Source organism: Bactrocera dorsalis, chromosome 2 (genome assembly GCF_023373825.1).
Source record: "Bactrocera dorsalis isolate Fly_Bdor chromosome 2, ASM2337382v1, whole genome shotgun sequence".
In the NCBI taxonomy this organism is placed as follows: Eukaryota; Metazoa; Arthropoda; class Insecta; order Diptera; family Tephritidae; genus Bactrocera; species Bactrocera dorsalis.
In genome coordinates, this window is record NC_064304.1 from 38,328,690 (window position 1) to 38,347,800 (window position 19,111).

Below are 19,111 nucleotides of genomic sequence, written 5' to 3' on the forward strand. Positions count from 1 at the left end.
AAGTTTTGAAAAAGTTTTATAAATATTTTTCAAAAATCATTTTATGGATACATAACTAATTTTTTTCAAAAAATTTTTTAATTAATTAAAAAAAATTTAGAAAGATTTTAAGAATATTTAATTAATTTTCCAAAAAAGCAAAAATATTTATTTAATTTTTTTCAGAAAAAATTTAAGAATTAATTTTTTTTCGGAAAAAGTTTTGAAAATATTTAATCAGTTTTTTTAAAAAACATTTCAAGAATAATTTTTCTTCAAAAAGTGTTTTAATTAATTAAAAAAAAAAGTTTTAAGAATTAAGTTTTTCAGAAAACAATTTTAAGAATGTTTAATTAATTTTTTTCAAGGAAGAAATTTAATAATATATAATTAATTTTTCAAAAAACATGTTAAGCATATTTAATTAATTTTTTTTTTCAAAAAAATTTTAGGAATATTTAATTAGTGTTTGTCAAAAAAAAACTTTTAAAAATATTAAATACATTTTTTTTTCAAAAAAAAACTAAATATTATTTCATATTTTCAAAAAAAAAATTACGAATATGTAATTAATCTTTTCAAAAAAAATTTTAAGAATATCAAAAAAAAATTGTTTTCCAAAAAAAAAGTTTAGGAAGGTTTAATAAATAAAAAAATATAAATTTTAAACGATTTTTCAAAAAAAAATTAAAAATATTAATTTACTTTTTCGGAAATATTAAAAAAAAAAATTAAAAATATTTAATTAGTGTTTATCAAAAAAAAAATTTTTAAATATTAAATACATTTTTTTTTTTCAAAAAAAACTTAAATTTTATTTCATATTTTCAAAAAAAAATTACGAATATTTAATTAATTTTTTCAAAAAAAATTTTAAGAAAATCAAAAAAAAAATTTTCAAAAAAAAGGTTAGGAATATTTAATTAATAAAAGACAAATATGAATTTTTAACGATTTTTTTCAAAAAAATAAAAACATTTAATTAATTTTTCAAAATATATTTAAAAAAAAATTAACTTTTTTTAAAAAAAATTTTATGAATATTTCATATTTTTTGTTTAATGAATCATTGTAATTACTACACTATTTTTCGCACAACTGTTATGCAGCTAAGCCAATCAATTATGGATTTTTTAATAAAAAAACTTCCACATATCGGTTTACATACATATGTTTGCAAATACTTCGCACTATCAATAGCTGTCAAAATATTCGTTTATTCGATGCAAGCTGTCTATTAGTTCACCATATATGACTAAGGCGAGTTAGAAATCAGTCACAATTCGGATTTGGAAAGTGCAATAGAACATATGTATATTTGTATATATGTAAGTGTATATGCAAAGAGATGAGTACTGTAATAAGCGTTGAAGTAAACTATTAAACAAGCTGTATACAATATTTAAAGGTGAACTTGTATAATTCAATTACACGAGTGTTAATTGGAACGTGTTATATATAAAAATTGATGACGCTCAACTTATTTTACAAGTTTGCATCGCAAAACAGTGACAGTTTAATTTAAACAGTTTCCAAAATCAAATGTTTTTCAGCATAATCATGAAATTTATATAATTGAAACTGATTATAATAGTCGAAGCAATAGTCAAGAGGTAGCACATAGAGAGTCAGTCTGTTGAGAAAATAAATTTTCCAAATTCTTCTCTCAATTCAAAATGCTCTCATTATTTTAAATTGAATAGAGTACAATTTTTTAAATTTATTATTAATATAAAGTAAATTAAAATTTTGAACTATCGAGCATGGGAAATATTAAAATAGAATCACACAAAGTCTTACAAGTTACAAAAGCACAAAAAAAGTTTTATACCCACATTTTTAGAAAAGCATTCTCCTCATTTTGGTTTACACAAAGGTCGCCAATTTTGTACTGTCTGATATATTTATTAACCTTCAACAATATTTTCCAAATTCTCCTTGCAGCAACCCATACTCGTCCATCAACCAAATACACATGTCACTGAAGTGATATTTTGGCATAAATACATATATATTTCTTTGATTTAGAAACGCGAGCAATCAGCAAATCAAGTGCCTATGACTGCGAAATTGTAATTGCGCATTTTTTTAATTCACAAAAACACTAATTTGTTTATTCGCAAGAAAGCATAAACAAATTAGTAACAAAGCAGTCAGGACAACCCCTCAGCAAGGGCAACAGCTGACGGACAACTTTTTAACAAAAACCAACAAATAAAGCTCAAACAAAATGTTGATAACAGCGTAAGTAGTAAATGATTTCTTTTCAAACAAAAATGTTTCAGGCAGAGATCATACTGTTCAATAAAGTTGCTTGTGAAGAAATATAATTTTCAATCAGCAGTCAAACAAAGAGTCACGGAAATTATGCCGTAATTGTTGTACGCGAGTGCAGGAGAAAAATAAAACAAAATATCATGAAATAAATGGCCGAAATCGAAATTGCGCGAAAAGCATGAAATTTATGTTGAAAACATGTGGTGAATTCTGCACACTCTTTTAATGATGTAATCACTAATGTAATGGCATTGAGTGTGAGCAACATTTTACAAGTCATTAAACACTCTATTAATAATGAAAGCAAAAGCGTTGAGTGGTTGCGTTTAGAGATGAAATGGAATGTTTAAATAAATATAATAAAAACTCATTTTTTATTATTTTATTATAATAACAAATATTTATTTTTAATTGACTAAAAATATACGCGAAAATTTGGAAATAGAATTTTCATGCAGTTTTTTCTATAATATTCAACGAATAGAAAATAACTAGTTAATATTTATATATGTCGTATATATAATAGTATATCTTAGCGTTTAGAAGTTAATAGCATCTACCCACCATACGCTTCCTAATAGTGCTTCTTTTAGAAAGAAGTTCAATATCTAACAGTTTCTCTGTATTGCGCCAAAATGTAGGCAACATTTTTTCAATCACCTCTTGTAATACAAAATGCACCAAGATTTGTACTGGACACTACTGTCAATATATCTCTTACTATTATTACCATTATTATACCACACAAACTACTATCAAACGTTTTCATTATATTGAAAAAATATTGATTTTTATCTGGGAGCCAAAAGGTAGGCAACGTTGATTCTGCAAATCTTGATAATAGATAACCACCAGAATTTAGTAGAGACTATACGAGTAGAGAACTATATGTTTATCAACTATAGACTTTTTATATCCGAAAAATGATATTATTATATTAATCTTTATATATATAAATCCTCTGACCGTGAGTTTGTAAGTGAACTGCTCCTAAACGGCTGGACCGATTTTGAAGAAGTTTTTTGTGTGTCTTTAAGGAGATTCGAGTATGGTTTGGATTCACAATTTGGTCCACTCGAAAATGTTTTTTAAATGTAATAATAAATTATTATGTGAAAAATTATACTTCCTTATGTTGTGAAGCCAAAGGATAGGCAACACTTTTTCTGTTACATTCTGGCATGCAATACCTCACAGAACTTTTATAGAAGAAAAATTTCAGCCATATCGCCGTATGCTATTTTAAATATAATATCATTGATATGAATTACTTATTTTTTCGCTAAAATAATGTTTTCCATTGTTCGCCAAAATGTAGGCAACAAACTTTGTTTGATATGGCAAAAGCCATAATTCTTTGTGGGAATAATGCAAGCTTGAGGATAATTGAAAATGACTTTATTGACTATATAGATAATTAAATTAAAATGTTCGAAAGTCAATTTTTAGAAGCTTACTCCAATGTTTTTGTATTTATAAGGTCTTTCTTCCGGATATTACAAACTTCGTGGCAAACTTAATATACCCTGTTGAGGCTATAATCTTTTTTTCTGAAAAATAAATTAAATTTTTTGTATTTTCATAAGTCTTTATGTGTCAGGAGAGTTTCCACGTCATTTCCATACCCAAAATGCCATTATCTGAAGTCAAAAATCTCATAGGAAATCAACGAGTAAACACGCTAAAAATTTGAATCACCAAAGACAGACTGCAAACGTGGAACGAACCTCATTAAAGACACGCACCAAGCGAATATAAAAAAGATACAAATAAAAAATGCAAATGCCTGCGGTTAAAATTAAAATTTAAATATTGCATAATATTTGTTTGTAAATTTCGACGCCAGCAAATGCGTTTTTATACGATTTCCAGTTCACTTATTTTTTATACTTATTTGTTTTTTTTTTCATTTTTTTTAAATTTTTTTTTTTATTATTTTTTTTTTTTGTAATTTAAATATTTGCGGTCGAAGTCGCGCCCATTATTGTAGGTGTTGAAAGGTTTACCAAATGAGCGTATCTCGGGCGAGAGGAGAAAGGCATGCGGGTTAGGGTGAACGTTGATGAAAAATGTGTCGAAAACGTGCTGATTGAAATGATTTGGGCATTTTTGAATTAGCAAGTAATCATTTGTGGGTATTGTACTACCGTATGAAGAGATATGTAAATTGTGCCGCTCAACTTTTCTTCATTTACATGGCGAGTTATGCAAAGACAAATGTTATGCGCGCATTCGCAATGATTGCGGTCAGCGATGATTTGACATTATTTGCCGATTAATGAATGCAAAATGAAACTTGTTGATGATGCTGCTGATTACTGAACATTTTTAGCGACTGATTACTTGCAAAAATATTTAAAAATATTTTTTTGGACTTTGGAAACAAATTTTTATATATAAACCATGCACATTGTGACAAAAAAGTTCCTGGAAATTGTAAATAAAATGCAAAATATTTAATTAATCATCAATATTTATATTGTCGTCTTGAAAATGATACCCATTTATGGCAAGGATTTTTCCAGGCCTCAAAACACTTTTCATAAGCACTTTTTGAGATGCTTAGTATATTTTTTTATTTTTAAGATACAATATGTTTGATATTTGAATAATATGATATATTGGTATAAAAATTATATTAAAATAAAGTAATATTTATTTCTAATCAAAATATTATCTTTACAAAAATTATCTGTTTCTTTTTTAAAGCTCAAATTAACAGTTTATGCAATGCGCCAAAATGTAAACAACGATTTTGCATTCTACCTTTTTTCTTGATTAAAAATATACGGATTTCATGGTTTTGCATTTATCGTTTAGTATATTTACTGTTCTCACCGTCATTTTATAAAAAATTTGTCTAGCCACTCAACTGATATAAAAGGAAACATCTAATTGTATAAATATTGGACGATTTTTCTAAGAAATGTCGGTCCGTTAAAATGCTATAAAATTTGGTATCCTTATAGGTAAGATTATTATTTAGTGCAACGATCTTGCTAACACATCAGTAAAAATCTTTATATATATAAATCTTCTGACCGTGTGTTTGCATTTGAACTGCTCCTAAACTATTTTATAAAATTTTTAATAGACAAATATTTTTTGGCACTTGAGAAAAAAAAAATGAATTGAACTCTTCTCAAGTAAATCATAGTTGTTGAAAAACGATTTTGTTTTTTTTTTGTTAGAAAAATTTCTTCATTAATAATAGAAATAGATGATTTATAATTTATTTATTTGACTGATTAATAATTCAAATCACTAAATTAGGCCATGCAAAAATTTTTCCTTTTCAAGACGAGTATTTGCATAACTGAATAAAAATATTTTAATTTTATTTCGCAGTCACCCTGTATGCTAGCACTCACAACTGACGTATAAAAGTTTCCCAAATAAAGAACAAATAAAAAATACAACAATTTGAAAATACAAACATGTCATAAACTCAGTCTAAATTATTTGTGTTGAAACTCGTGTTCCCTTCTAACTTACATTTTCGATATTTGCCGCGTTTTTGCACGCAAACTACATGCATAACAAAAACAAAACACAAAAAATTAAAATTCATATCTTTGCCTACAGCTTTTAAAACGCAGAAAAAACCATAAAACCATTTTGCCGCTATACCGAAAATCTAATTAAATGTGAATCGTAAATTGAATTCCTTATTACGCGCATGCGAAGCACAGAAAATATTAAAACAACCAATTTGCATACGCGCGCTTGTTCGTTATGTAGTTGCCTTGCCATTTGAAATTATTCGCGCATCACGTGTTGACTGTCTTGAAATCAAATTTTGTCGGCGTGTATGCTAAAGGAATATGGGTTTTTTGTTCTCCTACTGTCTGCACACGGTGCGCGCGGGCAGACCAATCTTAGGTCCACACATCTACAACTTTGGGTGAGCAGAGCGCATGAACTTGTATTCGAAATATTTAAATTCCTAAAGTTGTATGCTGGCTGTTAAATGGAAATATAGTGTTTTGTAATAATAGAAATGATAAATAGTGTACGTTCTTTGAAGTCGCAATTTGATTTGGGAACTTTCGGTTTGAGGAAATGTATCTGTTTATATAATATATTCATATGGAAATATGAATTCGATTTTCTAATATGGCAAATAATTTCTTTATGTATGTTTCAATCCTGTCTTTATTGTATGTTCTTAATAATATTTTTTTCCTAATCGCAGAGATAGCTTCTTTTATTGTATTTAAGAAAAGTTTTCAAAGTTTTTGGAATAATTTTTGGGAAGCTATTGAGCTCGAATATATTTCCGTTTATATGTTATTTCTCCTCAAATATATACATACTTGTATATCATTGAAATATCTTCACATTACATTCGTTTACTCTATTCTTTCTTAACCTCAAATTGTCATAAATGTAATGGCTAATTGCACAAATAAATAATGAAGCCGGTAGGATCATATAGTACGGAACTATGGCTTTGCGCTAATGACAGAAGCATAAATATTTCAAACGTTTTCAAAATAAGGTGCTAAGATGTTTATTTAAGGTTTCTTGTTGCATTAAAAATGCTAGTACTCGCCGTGACCTAAAGGCAAATACAGTCGCCGAAGAAATAAGATTTCTGGCAGAGGCGCACTGCAAATGATCAATGAAGCTTGTGAATGAGGAAGCGAGAAATCATCTCGTAGACACATGTTTCTCTAGTAACGCATGCTGAAAAAAACCTATAAAGACAGACAATCAGTCAGTATGGCAGACAGACAAACATGGCTAAAAGGACTCAGCTCGTCATGAAGATTATTTACATATACATTTTATAAGGTCTCTGATGCTTCCATCTGGGTGTACCGAACACCGTGACAAATTAATAACACTTTGTTCAGGGTATACTACTGTGATGAAATTGAAAGGTGATTTGTCCATTTCATCTCCTTCAAAGTAATCCCCTCCAGCTGCAATACATTTAAGCCAACAAATTTTCCAGTCATCATAGCACTTGGGAAAATCCTCCGTCGTGATGGCCATCAGAGTCTTCTTCAATTCAGCTTTTATATCCTCTATTGAGTCAGAACGGTGTCCTCAGAGTGGTCATGTGAATTTGCTGAATATCCAGAAGTTACACAAAGGTAAATCAGACCAATGCGGCACGATATTAGTTGAAAATGAGCCTCACAAAAGGACACGTATCTCAAACACTAATGAATATTTGGACATAGAATTTAGCATAGATGCCACTAATAGTACTACCAACTTACAAAAAAAAAATGTACCGATTCGACAAACACGCTTTCAAGCTCTAACCACTGTTTTCTTCGAAAATATTTTGTTCAACTTAAATTATTACAAACTCTAGAGTTATATGACAACAATTATTTATAAGGACTGTGCCTCACCCTAATGTATAGCAAATGCAAAAACATTCAAAATTTCCATAACATAACATAATTATATACATTAATTTCAAGTCTCCTCAGGGTAGTAGTAACCCGAAAATTTGCCGGCATTTACCTACCGCATAATTTGCTTTTATACACACGTTTATATATATATGTATATACATATATTTATGTATAAATATATTACTAAAGACACACATGTGCAAATATTATTAACAAAATATACATTTATTTGCAATTTGTTGCCAATTTTTGGCTTTATTACCTTCTGCTGCTGCCTCTAATGATCTCCGTAATTTATTAGAATATTCACTTTTGGCTCGCAGCTGTACGGCTGCGTTGCGTTGCCAAGCAAAAATGTTTTGCCAAAATTATTTGTTAAGCATTTTCGTTGAAATTGTTTTGCTAAATTCACAACACATAATATTCTAAATGGTTGCACGACTGAAGCCTTGATTTTTTTCGATTTTTGGCGAGCAGTTATGAAGGTGTCATGTGTGTGCTACAAATGGCTGTGAATGAATAATTACGAGTATAAGTACTTTGCTAGTTGAGCAATTTGTATGGCTTAAGGCACTGATATGATATTATACATATATACATACATACAAATGAATATTTATGAGTTCTTTAAACAAAACAATTAATTTTTTGCACAACATTTTGTTTAGGTGCGGCGATAAGATAGGTCACTTTGTAGTACATTGATACTGAAATAAAAATTTTGAAATAATCGCAGGTATCTTTTTGAGAACAAGGCAAAGAGCTGCGCAATAAAAATGTTCGATACATTTTCGAAAAATATGTGAAATAAAGGGCATTTGGAATTTTTTTTTCTATAGAAATTTTGAAAAAAAACTTATTTTACTTTATTTATTATTTCTTGTGAGCACCGTTTTTCTTTTATTAAAATGTTACATGTGTACTTCTTCAATGTATTCTTATTTACTTTTTTCAACAATAGATATAGAATTTTGACATACACTTTTGATGACTTTAGAAAACATTTTTGTGTGAGACTAAATTTTTTTCCTATTTTTTTTTTAACAAAGTGTTAGTTTCCCTTTATTTCCTCTTTTAATTTTTATGAAATTAATTAAAAAAAAAATAGTTGAAAGTTAAGTCACATTTTTTTATTTATGTATTTTTTTATAAAATTTTATTTGTTTTAATTTATTAGAATTTTTTTTGTTAGAATGTTACTTTATGTTTTTATAAAAATGTTGAAAAAATTAAATTTTTAGCTTGAAAAAAAAATAACTTTTTTACAATATTGGTTTTTTTTAATAATTGGCTTTTTTATGTTTTCATAAAAATCTAAAAAAGAAATAATTTTTAAATTAAAAAAAATCAGTTTTCTTACAATACATGTTTTTAAATTTTTGTAGAAAAAGATTTTTTATATTAAAAGTTTATTCTCATTAATATCAATATTTTTTTATTTTTTAAGAAATTAATTTTAAAAAAATTTATAAAAGCAAAATCAAATATTTTATTTAATTTTACTTTTTTTAGCTTTTTATAATTTTGTTTTATTAGAATATTACTTTTATTTTTTGTTTATGTTTTTAGAAAAATATATTTTTAGCTTAAAAAACAAAGCTTTGCTGAAAAAACATTTTTTACATTTTTTTTTATTTATTCAAAAACCAAGTCTTTTCTTTTTTTCGGAGTAAAATAATTTTTATTAAGAAATTTTACTTACTTTTCTAGAGATCTTTTATATAGAAATATTATTTATTCTCTATTCATTTTGTAAACAAACCGCTGCGGAAATATCATTCAGCGCTTCTCAAAATATAAAATTATCAACGCATTTATCAATTGAAACTTCTAAAGCGTATTTGCAATTCTTAGCACAAGCCACACACACACACATACACACTTGCATTAGACGACATGTGTTGTTTATCGATTCACCTCAAGCGTGCCAAAGTCATTAAACGATAGACGTCAATACTAACGACTGCCAAACTGTCGACATATTGTTGTAATTGCATAATTTGCATTCCTTTCCGACACTCGTCGGCTATTCAGGGAGTGTAAATAGCGTCCAAAGGTGCGTTTAATGATTTCAAGTTCGTTGCTTAAGTCTTTCATATTTTATTCATTTACTTTTGATGCGGCTCTACGCGCGTCATTTATTTGTTAAACCTAAAAGTTTAATGAAAAAAAAAAACAATTATAACTAGCTAGTTGTTGCTAAGCAACGCAGGTGTGTGTGTGTGTAAAAGTATATACCTATTTCGGTATGTACATACATATGTATATTATATATGCTTTTTTTACTATACGGCTATTCGACTTTTTTGCTATATAAACACACGCATATGCATGTATATTTGATTTAAATATGTATGTATGCATAATTTCTTGCGCATTCACCCTATAATTATTTATTCGCAAAGCGCTTGCGCAAAGCTTTACTCCAAAAACGAATGAAATGAATGAGTGTGTGCCGTGCGTGTGTCTTGGTTTCGGACTTTTGCATATACTTATTGTATACAATATATACTCGTATATATACATATATGTATAGATGCATAAATATGTTTCACTCATTTAAGTAGCATATGTGAGCACTTGCGCGTCTCTCAAGCTTTTATTTTTTGGGCGCTGCCGCTCGCCGTCTCGTGTCATCGCAAGCGCTTAAACGGCAAGGTCAATCGGACTTTTGTTTGGTTTAGTAAAAGCATAAGCACAAGCGCACATGCACACATTCGTATGTACATAGGCATAAAACCATAAATATGTTGGGCCTCTTTTTACTTGCATGCCATTAAATGCTTTCAGCCCGACAACAACAACCAAATCGCAGCTATCGTGCAGAAAATATTAATATTTGACGGCTTTTGATTTAAATTTTAGCTTAAATGCATTTACATTAAATTAAATTTAATAATTTGCTATTATTTCACTCTCATCTTTAATTTACCGTTATTTTTTCTATCATCAAACTTCCTTGAACTACGCCCACTTCCATTGAAAGATTTGATATAACATGCCCAAAAATATTTCTTATCCAATTAATCACTTAAAAATTCATTGCCATCATTCGGCTGTTACAATAAAAAATAATAAGCAACAACACTAAAGAAACAACAAAAACAACCCAAAGTCACAGTTACATATGCACGTATGTCGGCATTCGCGGCTTCAGTTGGATGCTGTGCATCGTCATCTGCCCACACCTTTGCTGCTCTTACCTTTTAGATAACCTCTAAATTAATTATCGCCATTGTTGTTGTTCTTGCTTTTGTTTACACATGTCGGAAAGTCAATTAGTCAATGTATTGTGACCGATTTGTTTGCTTTGCTTGTAAGCTATTACATATTCATAACACTCTATTTGCTTAAGCGGTTGGGAATGTAAATATTTGTCTTATATTTTTGCTGTGGCTGTGTTATTTCCTTTTCCAATAAATGGTCGAGAGAATTGGTAATATACCTGTAATAATAAATTCACGCTAGTTTTCTCTAGGCCTTACACTTTATATTAGTGTTTATGGATTTTGAGATTCGCAATAAATTGAAAAATAATTGTTCCGAAAAATGTTTGGTCTACTATTTTCTCTCCATTTTGCAGAATATTGAGCACTAGTAGGATTTTCTTTGTAAAATGACAGTTTAAAGTTGTACTAAAACCATTATGAAAAGTTCTTTGAAAAAAGTAAATGTTTACTTGTAAGTCAAAGCAATGGCTAATCTGTACTAGAAAGCTTCATATTTTGCCAAATTAATTGACTCAACGCTATAAACTTGAATCCGCAGAAGACCAGTGTGCGCGCTGTATTGGCATACAGTGCACATGCCTATGTATAGCATACATTTTAGCGCGAAGTTAATAACACCGGGTATTAGCTAAACGCTTGGAACATATATTAATTTTTTATTTATTGTAATACTAATTATAAGCAAATGAACTGTTAATTACAAAATAATATATAATTATTAATTATATGTATGATTACATTATTCATAATATAGTATTTATAACATAGTTTTATTCGTATTATATATTATTATTTATTTTAAATAATATAATTTTTAACGCTGTTATTTTATAATATTTTTTTCCTTTTGTATTATGCAATTGCTTACAGTTTCTTTTTAAATCAACTGAAATCAATAACTTTTTTTCGAACCGGCAATATATCATTAAATATTATTTAGCAACAATAAATTGCACTCTTTACATGATAAATGAGCATCTAGGCGTGACTTGAACGCATATACATATATATAATTTCCATACTCTGTAGTAAGGCATGACCAAATAAAAAGTACCTTTGCAATAGTAAATAAGTACATATGTATTTACTTGTGTTTTTATGAGTATTTACTTACATTAATGTATGCTATTTGGAGAGGTGGAGAGTTATATAAAAACATATATACATACAATCATATATAAGTATATAGATTTAACTTAAAATATTTCCACGACCAACTTAACCAGAATCAACAGTTTTAAAATGTCCGCAAATATTAAAAGTCTTTCATCATTTGTTGCGTTTATTTGCTGTCGTTAAACACGAGTAAACTCAACCAGCCGAACCAAGTCACCAATTAGTTGACCGGTTATCGGTTTGGGCGCTTCATGTGCATATTATTACAACATAAGAGTAAAACGAGGCAAGTTGCTCGAGTACTCAGAAGCGCTGCTCATATATTAATATATGATACCAAATATATACATATAATACCAAATATAATTATAATAATATGTTAGTATGTGTGTGTATGTAAAAGCATGCGTGTAGCGAAAAGACTTAAAAACCATAAGAAGAAAAAACAGATACTTTTTATAATAGTATAAAGGGTACTAATAGGTCGTTATCTTTATATTGAAGGGCAGTTCATATGACAGCTTTATGCAATAGTGGCCCAATCTGAAAAATTTCTTGGGAAATTATGTCGATACTTTGGAAAATATTCTATGTCAAATTTCGTGACGATATCTCATCAAATGAAAAAGCTTCCCATACAAGCAATTTACTTCGATTGTCCAGTTTATATGGCAGCTATATGTTATAATGATCCGATATCGCCAGTTCCGACAAATAATTAGCATATTGGTGAAAAACGGATGTGAGCAAAATTGCGGGATAATATCTCCAAAGTTGAGGGATTAGTGCGCGTATATACAGACGTACGGACCTGACCAAATTGACTTATTTTATAGAGTGTCCTAAGTTTATTTTTTGGTATTACAAACTTCATTGCAAGCTAAGTATTCGTTTAATTTCATATTACAAAGCAAATATTGTATATTAATGTTAATGACTGGTAATATATTGGTAGTCGAAAAAGTCTTTTCGTATTTTTTCAAAAGATGTTGCAGTCGTATATCTCTATGTCGTATGTCGTATATACCATATAGTGTTGGAAAGGTGAGATTTTAAGCTTCATTTTACCAAAAAAAAAAAATTCGGAGACACTGAAAATAAGTTACAGCTGTTCAAAAATGAGTGGAAATAATGAAAATAAATATAGCGAATTATTTTGAAATTTTTGTCTGAAAAAGGGAAGAATGCCACGCAAGCCACCAAAAGAAACTTGTGAAATTTACGGAGACGATGCTGTATGAGTTCGTGTAGCACAACAATGGTTTCACTCGCACCCGTTCTGGAAATTCCGAAATTTCGATTTACACTGATGAAAGTTTTACAATGACGGAATAATGTCTGTAGCGGAAAAATGGCAGAAAGTGGTCGACCAAAATGGTACATATTTGTTTATTTATTTATTAGTAAAAAAAATCAGTTGAAGCTCGATTAGAAATACGAAAAGACTTTTTCGACTACCTAAAATTATGTATAAATATAAAAATAAATATATGGTATGCATAAATAGATATTATCAGTATAAATATTTTAGTTGTCGTAGAAATCAAACACAATCGACTAGTGCACTCAGCTTATTTACATATAAAGTATATGACTGTATGTCAAATTGAATATAACATTGACTGCATATATTTATGGCTTATTGCATTTACACACATACATATATTTATTTGCATAAAGTGGTGCATTTTAGCTCAGCGTTAATGGTTTCACTATGTCAGTCACTAATAATGCTAGCTAATACATAAGCTTATATATGCATATCTATATATAAATATATATTGTATAAACAAATATATATTTATACATGCATGTATATAGCGTCTATCGACCACTAGTCAATCGTCAGTGACTGCCATTACAAAATCTCTATTTAACAAGACACACACACACAAGTGCGTATACGCTTTAATGGTGTTTGCTTAAATGGAATCGCGTTAAGCACTTGACCTTGAACTAGTTTATGTTTTCGACACAACACTTTATTGACCGCTTTGTAGCTACCGAAGGTAGAAAATAGAGAAAACATAATGTAAATAAATAAAGTAAAAAAGAAGGTTTAAAAACATATTCCATGCAAGATACTTGGTGCTTCGGTGTGAAAACGCATTTCCATAAAGCAATATTCGACATATTTTGCCAATGCAATTAACACAATTTTTTATTGTACTGATGTGGTGAACTTTGTGGTGTTTTGAGTGCGTTGACTTTTGACGATTTGATGCGAAAGCGAAAGTGAATTTCTGCAATTAAAAAGCGACGCCTTCACCTTGACCTAAATCGATAGTCTGCGCGTAATTGGTGTGAATATTGCTGCGATTGCCAATTAATATATTTTCTGATTAGCGCACGTACATATATACATACAGACGAATATGTGAAATTGTCTAGAGTTAAATGATAGTAGTGTGCTTATCTATTTATTATAATTTCGTAAGTTCACACAAATCGCAACGACTTGACATTCAATATTGGTTTAAACTCAACAACACTTCACTTCAATAAATTTTAAACGATATATTGAGTCATAAGTAAAGAAGCAATTTCTTCGTTTATTGAAGTTAGCCTCCAACGTGTTTTGGCAACTGAAATTATTGAAAAAAGCATCATTATTTATACTAGCTTACAGTAAGTTTGCCACCGTGATGTTAGAGGCTGCTTTTTTGCAAATTGTGTGTTGATAAAACTGAAAACTTTTGTCTAATTCGTACGATTTTTTGTTTCATAGTCAAGGTGTGTAGGGATCAAAACAAGACCATTTGCTAAAATCACAAAACTAGCTGTATGTGATGAAAGATTTTGAATTCAAATTCATTGTCAAGACACCTCAAATAACTCAGAGATCTCAGCACAACTCTCGCAAATTTTTCCTTCAGATTTTTTGGGTAGTGTACTTATAGTATTTCACTTTTTACTAAGTAGAGAGAAAAAATATGAATATCATTCTTTGAATTTCGGTTTAGGAAAAGTAATTTTCCTTTATTTCAGACCCATGATCTTAGAACTTGCTTTTGCTGACTTATGTTTTTAAAATTAAGGCATTTATCTCAGATTTTTATGTGAGCTTGGGCACGTTCTTTGTAAATATAACAACCAGTAGCAAAACTTCTTCATTGTTTTTAGACATCGTGTAGCTAAAACTAGAACCAGTGCCCAAACGAGTTCAAGTTCCAAACAAAATTTGTGTTAATAACCTTAACATTACTTCAGATATATATTTTATTATTAGTATTTATGATTTGCAATAAATAATATATTGATGTATTAATATTGAAGAAAAGCAGCGAGATTTTTGTTTGTGCTTCTAGTTCAGTCTGACAACACAGTGGTATCAAACCTAATTTGCCAGCGCAGAAGCCTTTAAACCAGGGTCTATGAATTTTATACATACACATGTATACTCTGTATAACTCATACACTGGCCGACAAATTCGACAAAAGATTTGTTTGACAAAACGAAAGTATCTTACATACAGTCTAAACTCATATGGAGCAAAGTCAGCCGGATATTCGAAAATTCCTGAAACTGGGTCAAGTTTTCGCTGAAGTCTATACATTTTAGACACAAAAATACACTTTTATGAGCAAAACACACTTTGTCATTTTTATTAAGATAACACAAATATAGGTCGATATTTCCAGCATAAAGTTAGCACGAAATTCGAAAATCGTTATATTAGGTATATGAGGGCTCAGGGATGTATTGAACTGATTCAACCCATTTTTCACAAACTTACATACCATTGTGAGAGAAGTACTATCCCTGATTTTCAATTAAATATCTTAGACATTGACCGATATTTTTGAACGAAAGTCAACTATAGGTACTGGGGTCCACATATCAAGTACTAGGGGCTTGTATAGTTTCGGTTGGATGTGGACAATTTTTCGTCATAAGGTGGCATAATTTAAAAGTATTATTAGAGGGAAGTTTAAAGTGAATTTTGGTCCAGTTATATTAATTTCTTCTTGATTTGTGTACCAGAAAGAAAATTAATAAAGTGGAATTTAAATTGTGCCATGTGGGAAGTAGGCGTGCTAATTGTCCGATTTCGCTAATTTTCACAGCATGATATGGAAATATGAAAAAAATACAACATACTAAAGTATGTCGAAATCGGTCAGTTGAGTCCCAAGATATGGGATTTCACCAAAAATTGAGCAGGGTTCTCATTCATTTTCACACTATTGGTAGAAGTTCTTGTAATATTCGTGCTGGGCACATTTGAGTGTTGTAGCTTTAGTGGTTTAGGAGATATATACATTAAACTATAACACTCTGCAGCAACAGGTTGCAAAAGTATAAAAATAAGTTGAAATTTGATTAGAAATACGAAAAGACTTTTTCGACTACCATATTTACTATAACGATTAAAATCAAATTCTTGTGTTGCAAAGTGTTTACTTGAATTTAATAATCTCCTTATTATATTTTCATTTAGTTTAAATTTTTTTACCTTCTACTTTAACTTATTTACGTGCTTATAAACAAAATATCCATAATTTATACAAAGCTCTTACACAAGCAACAGCACAGACACTTGTTGCAAGCACAAAGCCACATTTAATGATATGCAACGAGCACTTACTCATATCTGCCACACGTCCACACATAATATACTATAATACATATATAGCCGCATTTTAAACTATTAACATTTCATGATTTTAAATCATCATATTTCCATGCTTGCATACATCTACAGTTTTATTTATTTTATGTGCATCTACATATGCATATATACATATATGTATATTCAAACTTGTTTAATTATTATGTAATCGCATGCAACTTACTACCACTACCGTTAAATAAATGTATTTGATTTTGCATTTATCGCCCATCATCGGCTTTTATCGTGCGCTCTCGCAGCAGCATTAGCAAAAACTATAAAAAACATGTCTACACGTGCTTGTGTGCCACTGTAAGACACACACACACATACACATACTTCCAAGTGAAGCCGAGTTGCACAAATAGGCAGCAGGCACCGCTCCTCCCTCCGCTGCACGAGCAAGAAAAAGTAGCTTTTATTGAGCAATCGATACGCCTCACAGCTTTTCTTTGCAGCTGCAATCAACAATTGCAACAACAACACTAACAAATATATAAAACACAGGCAGAGCGCCAATGAATATGTCACAGAGCAGCAGCAGCCCACTAACCCAGAGTCAGTCGCATGTTGTCAGTCCAAGAAATGCCGCAAATCAGTGGCCGACGGACCGATCAACCGACCGGCAGACCGAATGCCACGCGACGTCGCAACGTTTCAAAGTTGGCGGCTGTTGGCTGTCGGCGCTTCTATGAGACTTTGCCAAAATCTCTTGGCTGGCCGCCTGTTGACAACAATAACACACCCGCAATTGTTGTGGTCACGAGTGTGGCGCGGTGTTGCAGCAACAAGCATAAACAACATTGCAAACCGTATATTAGTGAGCGCGTGAATGCTCGAGCTTCAGCGGGCTGGCGATTAGGAAACGTCTGCCGCAAACTATGGTTAAGCGCCGCAGACGAATGCCGCTCGGTGGACCGGCAACACCAGTTTTTGCATTGTTGACATACTTTTTTCTTTGTTTTCTGGTTGCCTCGCCGTCGCAATGTTTCTTGCGCGTGCTTCGTGTTTTGCGAGACTCTTCAGCGCTGTGGTGGTGGCTCTATTGATTGCAGCTGCGCTACAGAAATGCAAAGTGCAAGCGCGCGCTACTAGACCGGTGTGGTAGATTAAGAAATATACCGTACAACAAATATAATATGCACTAAAAAGTGTAAAGAAACTGTTAGAAAATAATAAAAATAATCACGTTGCAGTTGCGTTTTGCGAGTGTAGAGGTTGCTGTGTGTTTTCTATATGTTGTTGTAAATAATTTGGTTTTATGTGTTTGTTTGCAACACAAGTGTGCTACAAATTGTGGCATAATAGTTGTCGAACGACTGTTGATGAAAAGTGAATTGATTTTCTAAGTGAGTGATTTAAGAAAAGGCGGCAAAATGTGTATGGATTTAGTTATTAATAAAGCATCAAATTTGTTGACTAGTGTATTTATTAGTATTATTTTTGATTTTGAAGTTTTGTAGTCTAATTTTGAACAGATAATAGAAGAACGCTATCACGGTGATCTGAAATAATTATTTATTTATTTTTTTGACTTGAAAATTATTTCGTAAAAAGCAGCAAATGCTTCGGCTTTCTAAGGAGACTTTTCTAAGCTTTTAATCGCTAAAATCAGAAAAGCGTGTAAAGTTATACATATTAGTTTATTAAAAAATATTTTTTTTATACTTTGAGTGTCATTATTTATTCGATCAAACAAAGTTATTGGAGCTCTATGCATTTTTCATGTCGGTTTTTTATAGTTAGATCGCTTTCTTAGCCCATTTTGTGCCTTCGTGTCTTTGGTTGTAGCTTATAGCATAATAATGAGTTTCTAATTTTTCTCAAATTTTATAATTATAAATTTTATTATACCACTTATAACGTACTAAATTAACTTTATATTATTTTTTTTATCGTAAAAACCTTTTCTCCTATCTTTAGTTTTTGGTTTTTAATTGAATCACATATTTGTTTAAGGGGTCAGTGGGCTGTTTTTTTGACATTTTTTTTTTCGTAGAAATTTTTATTCTACTACAGAAATTTGTTCACATATCATGAGGTATATTGTGGAGTATATAAGCAAATTTTTTCGACATTTTTTGATGACATCTGTCGGAGAAATGGCTGGGTGAATGAGATGCGTTTTTTCACTGGCGGACACGATTTCTCATGTTTGGATCATCTGAAACACAACACAAAAACCCAATTTATTTTTAAAATATACGTGAATGGTTATCGTTCCTAGTAGAATCGTGAAAAAATGTTGTTAAATAAAAAAGTAATTAACGTTTTTTTTTAAATTTTTTCATGTTGTTTTTACATAAATTTTGTCATAACATTGTCAATGAATTTTAAAAAAATATGAATCTAGTAGAGACAATAGCTAGGTTTTTTGTGAACATTTAAAAAAAAAATAAGCAAATCGGTTGAATAGTTTGACCGGAATCATGTCCGCCAGTTTAAAAAAGTGTGTTTTGAGAAAAACGCGTTTAAAGTTTGAGGTGTGCACTCCGAGCGCTCCGAACGTCGAGCGGTATTA

The 19,111-nt window shown here is 30.1% G+C and overlaps 1 protein-coding gene across 8 annotated transcripts in view; it reads left to right on the forward strand.

Annotated features, from left to right (window-relative positions):
- Window positions 1-19,111, forward strand: part of LOC105226381 (ABC transporter G family member 23) — a 132,206-nt gene that overhangs the window by 94,458 nt on the left and 18,637 nt on the right. For 4 of the 8 annotated variants that reach the window (XM_049450370.1, XM_049450372.1, XM_049450371.1 and 1 more), the window contains exon 3: window positions 1,924-2,223. The exons of the other annotated variants lie outside the window; for them this stretch is intronic. In XM_049450370.1, coding sequence (XP_049306327.1) covers window positions 2,210-2,223 — 14 coding nt within the window. In that variant the 5' untranslated portion in view covers window positions 1,924-2,209. The remainder of the gene's footprint in view (window positions 1-1,923; window positions 2,224-19,111) is intronic. 8 annotated transcript variants of the gene reach the window in all.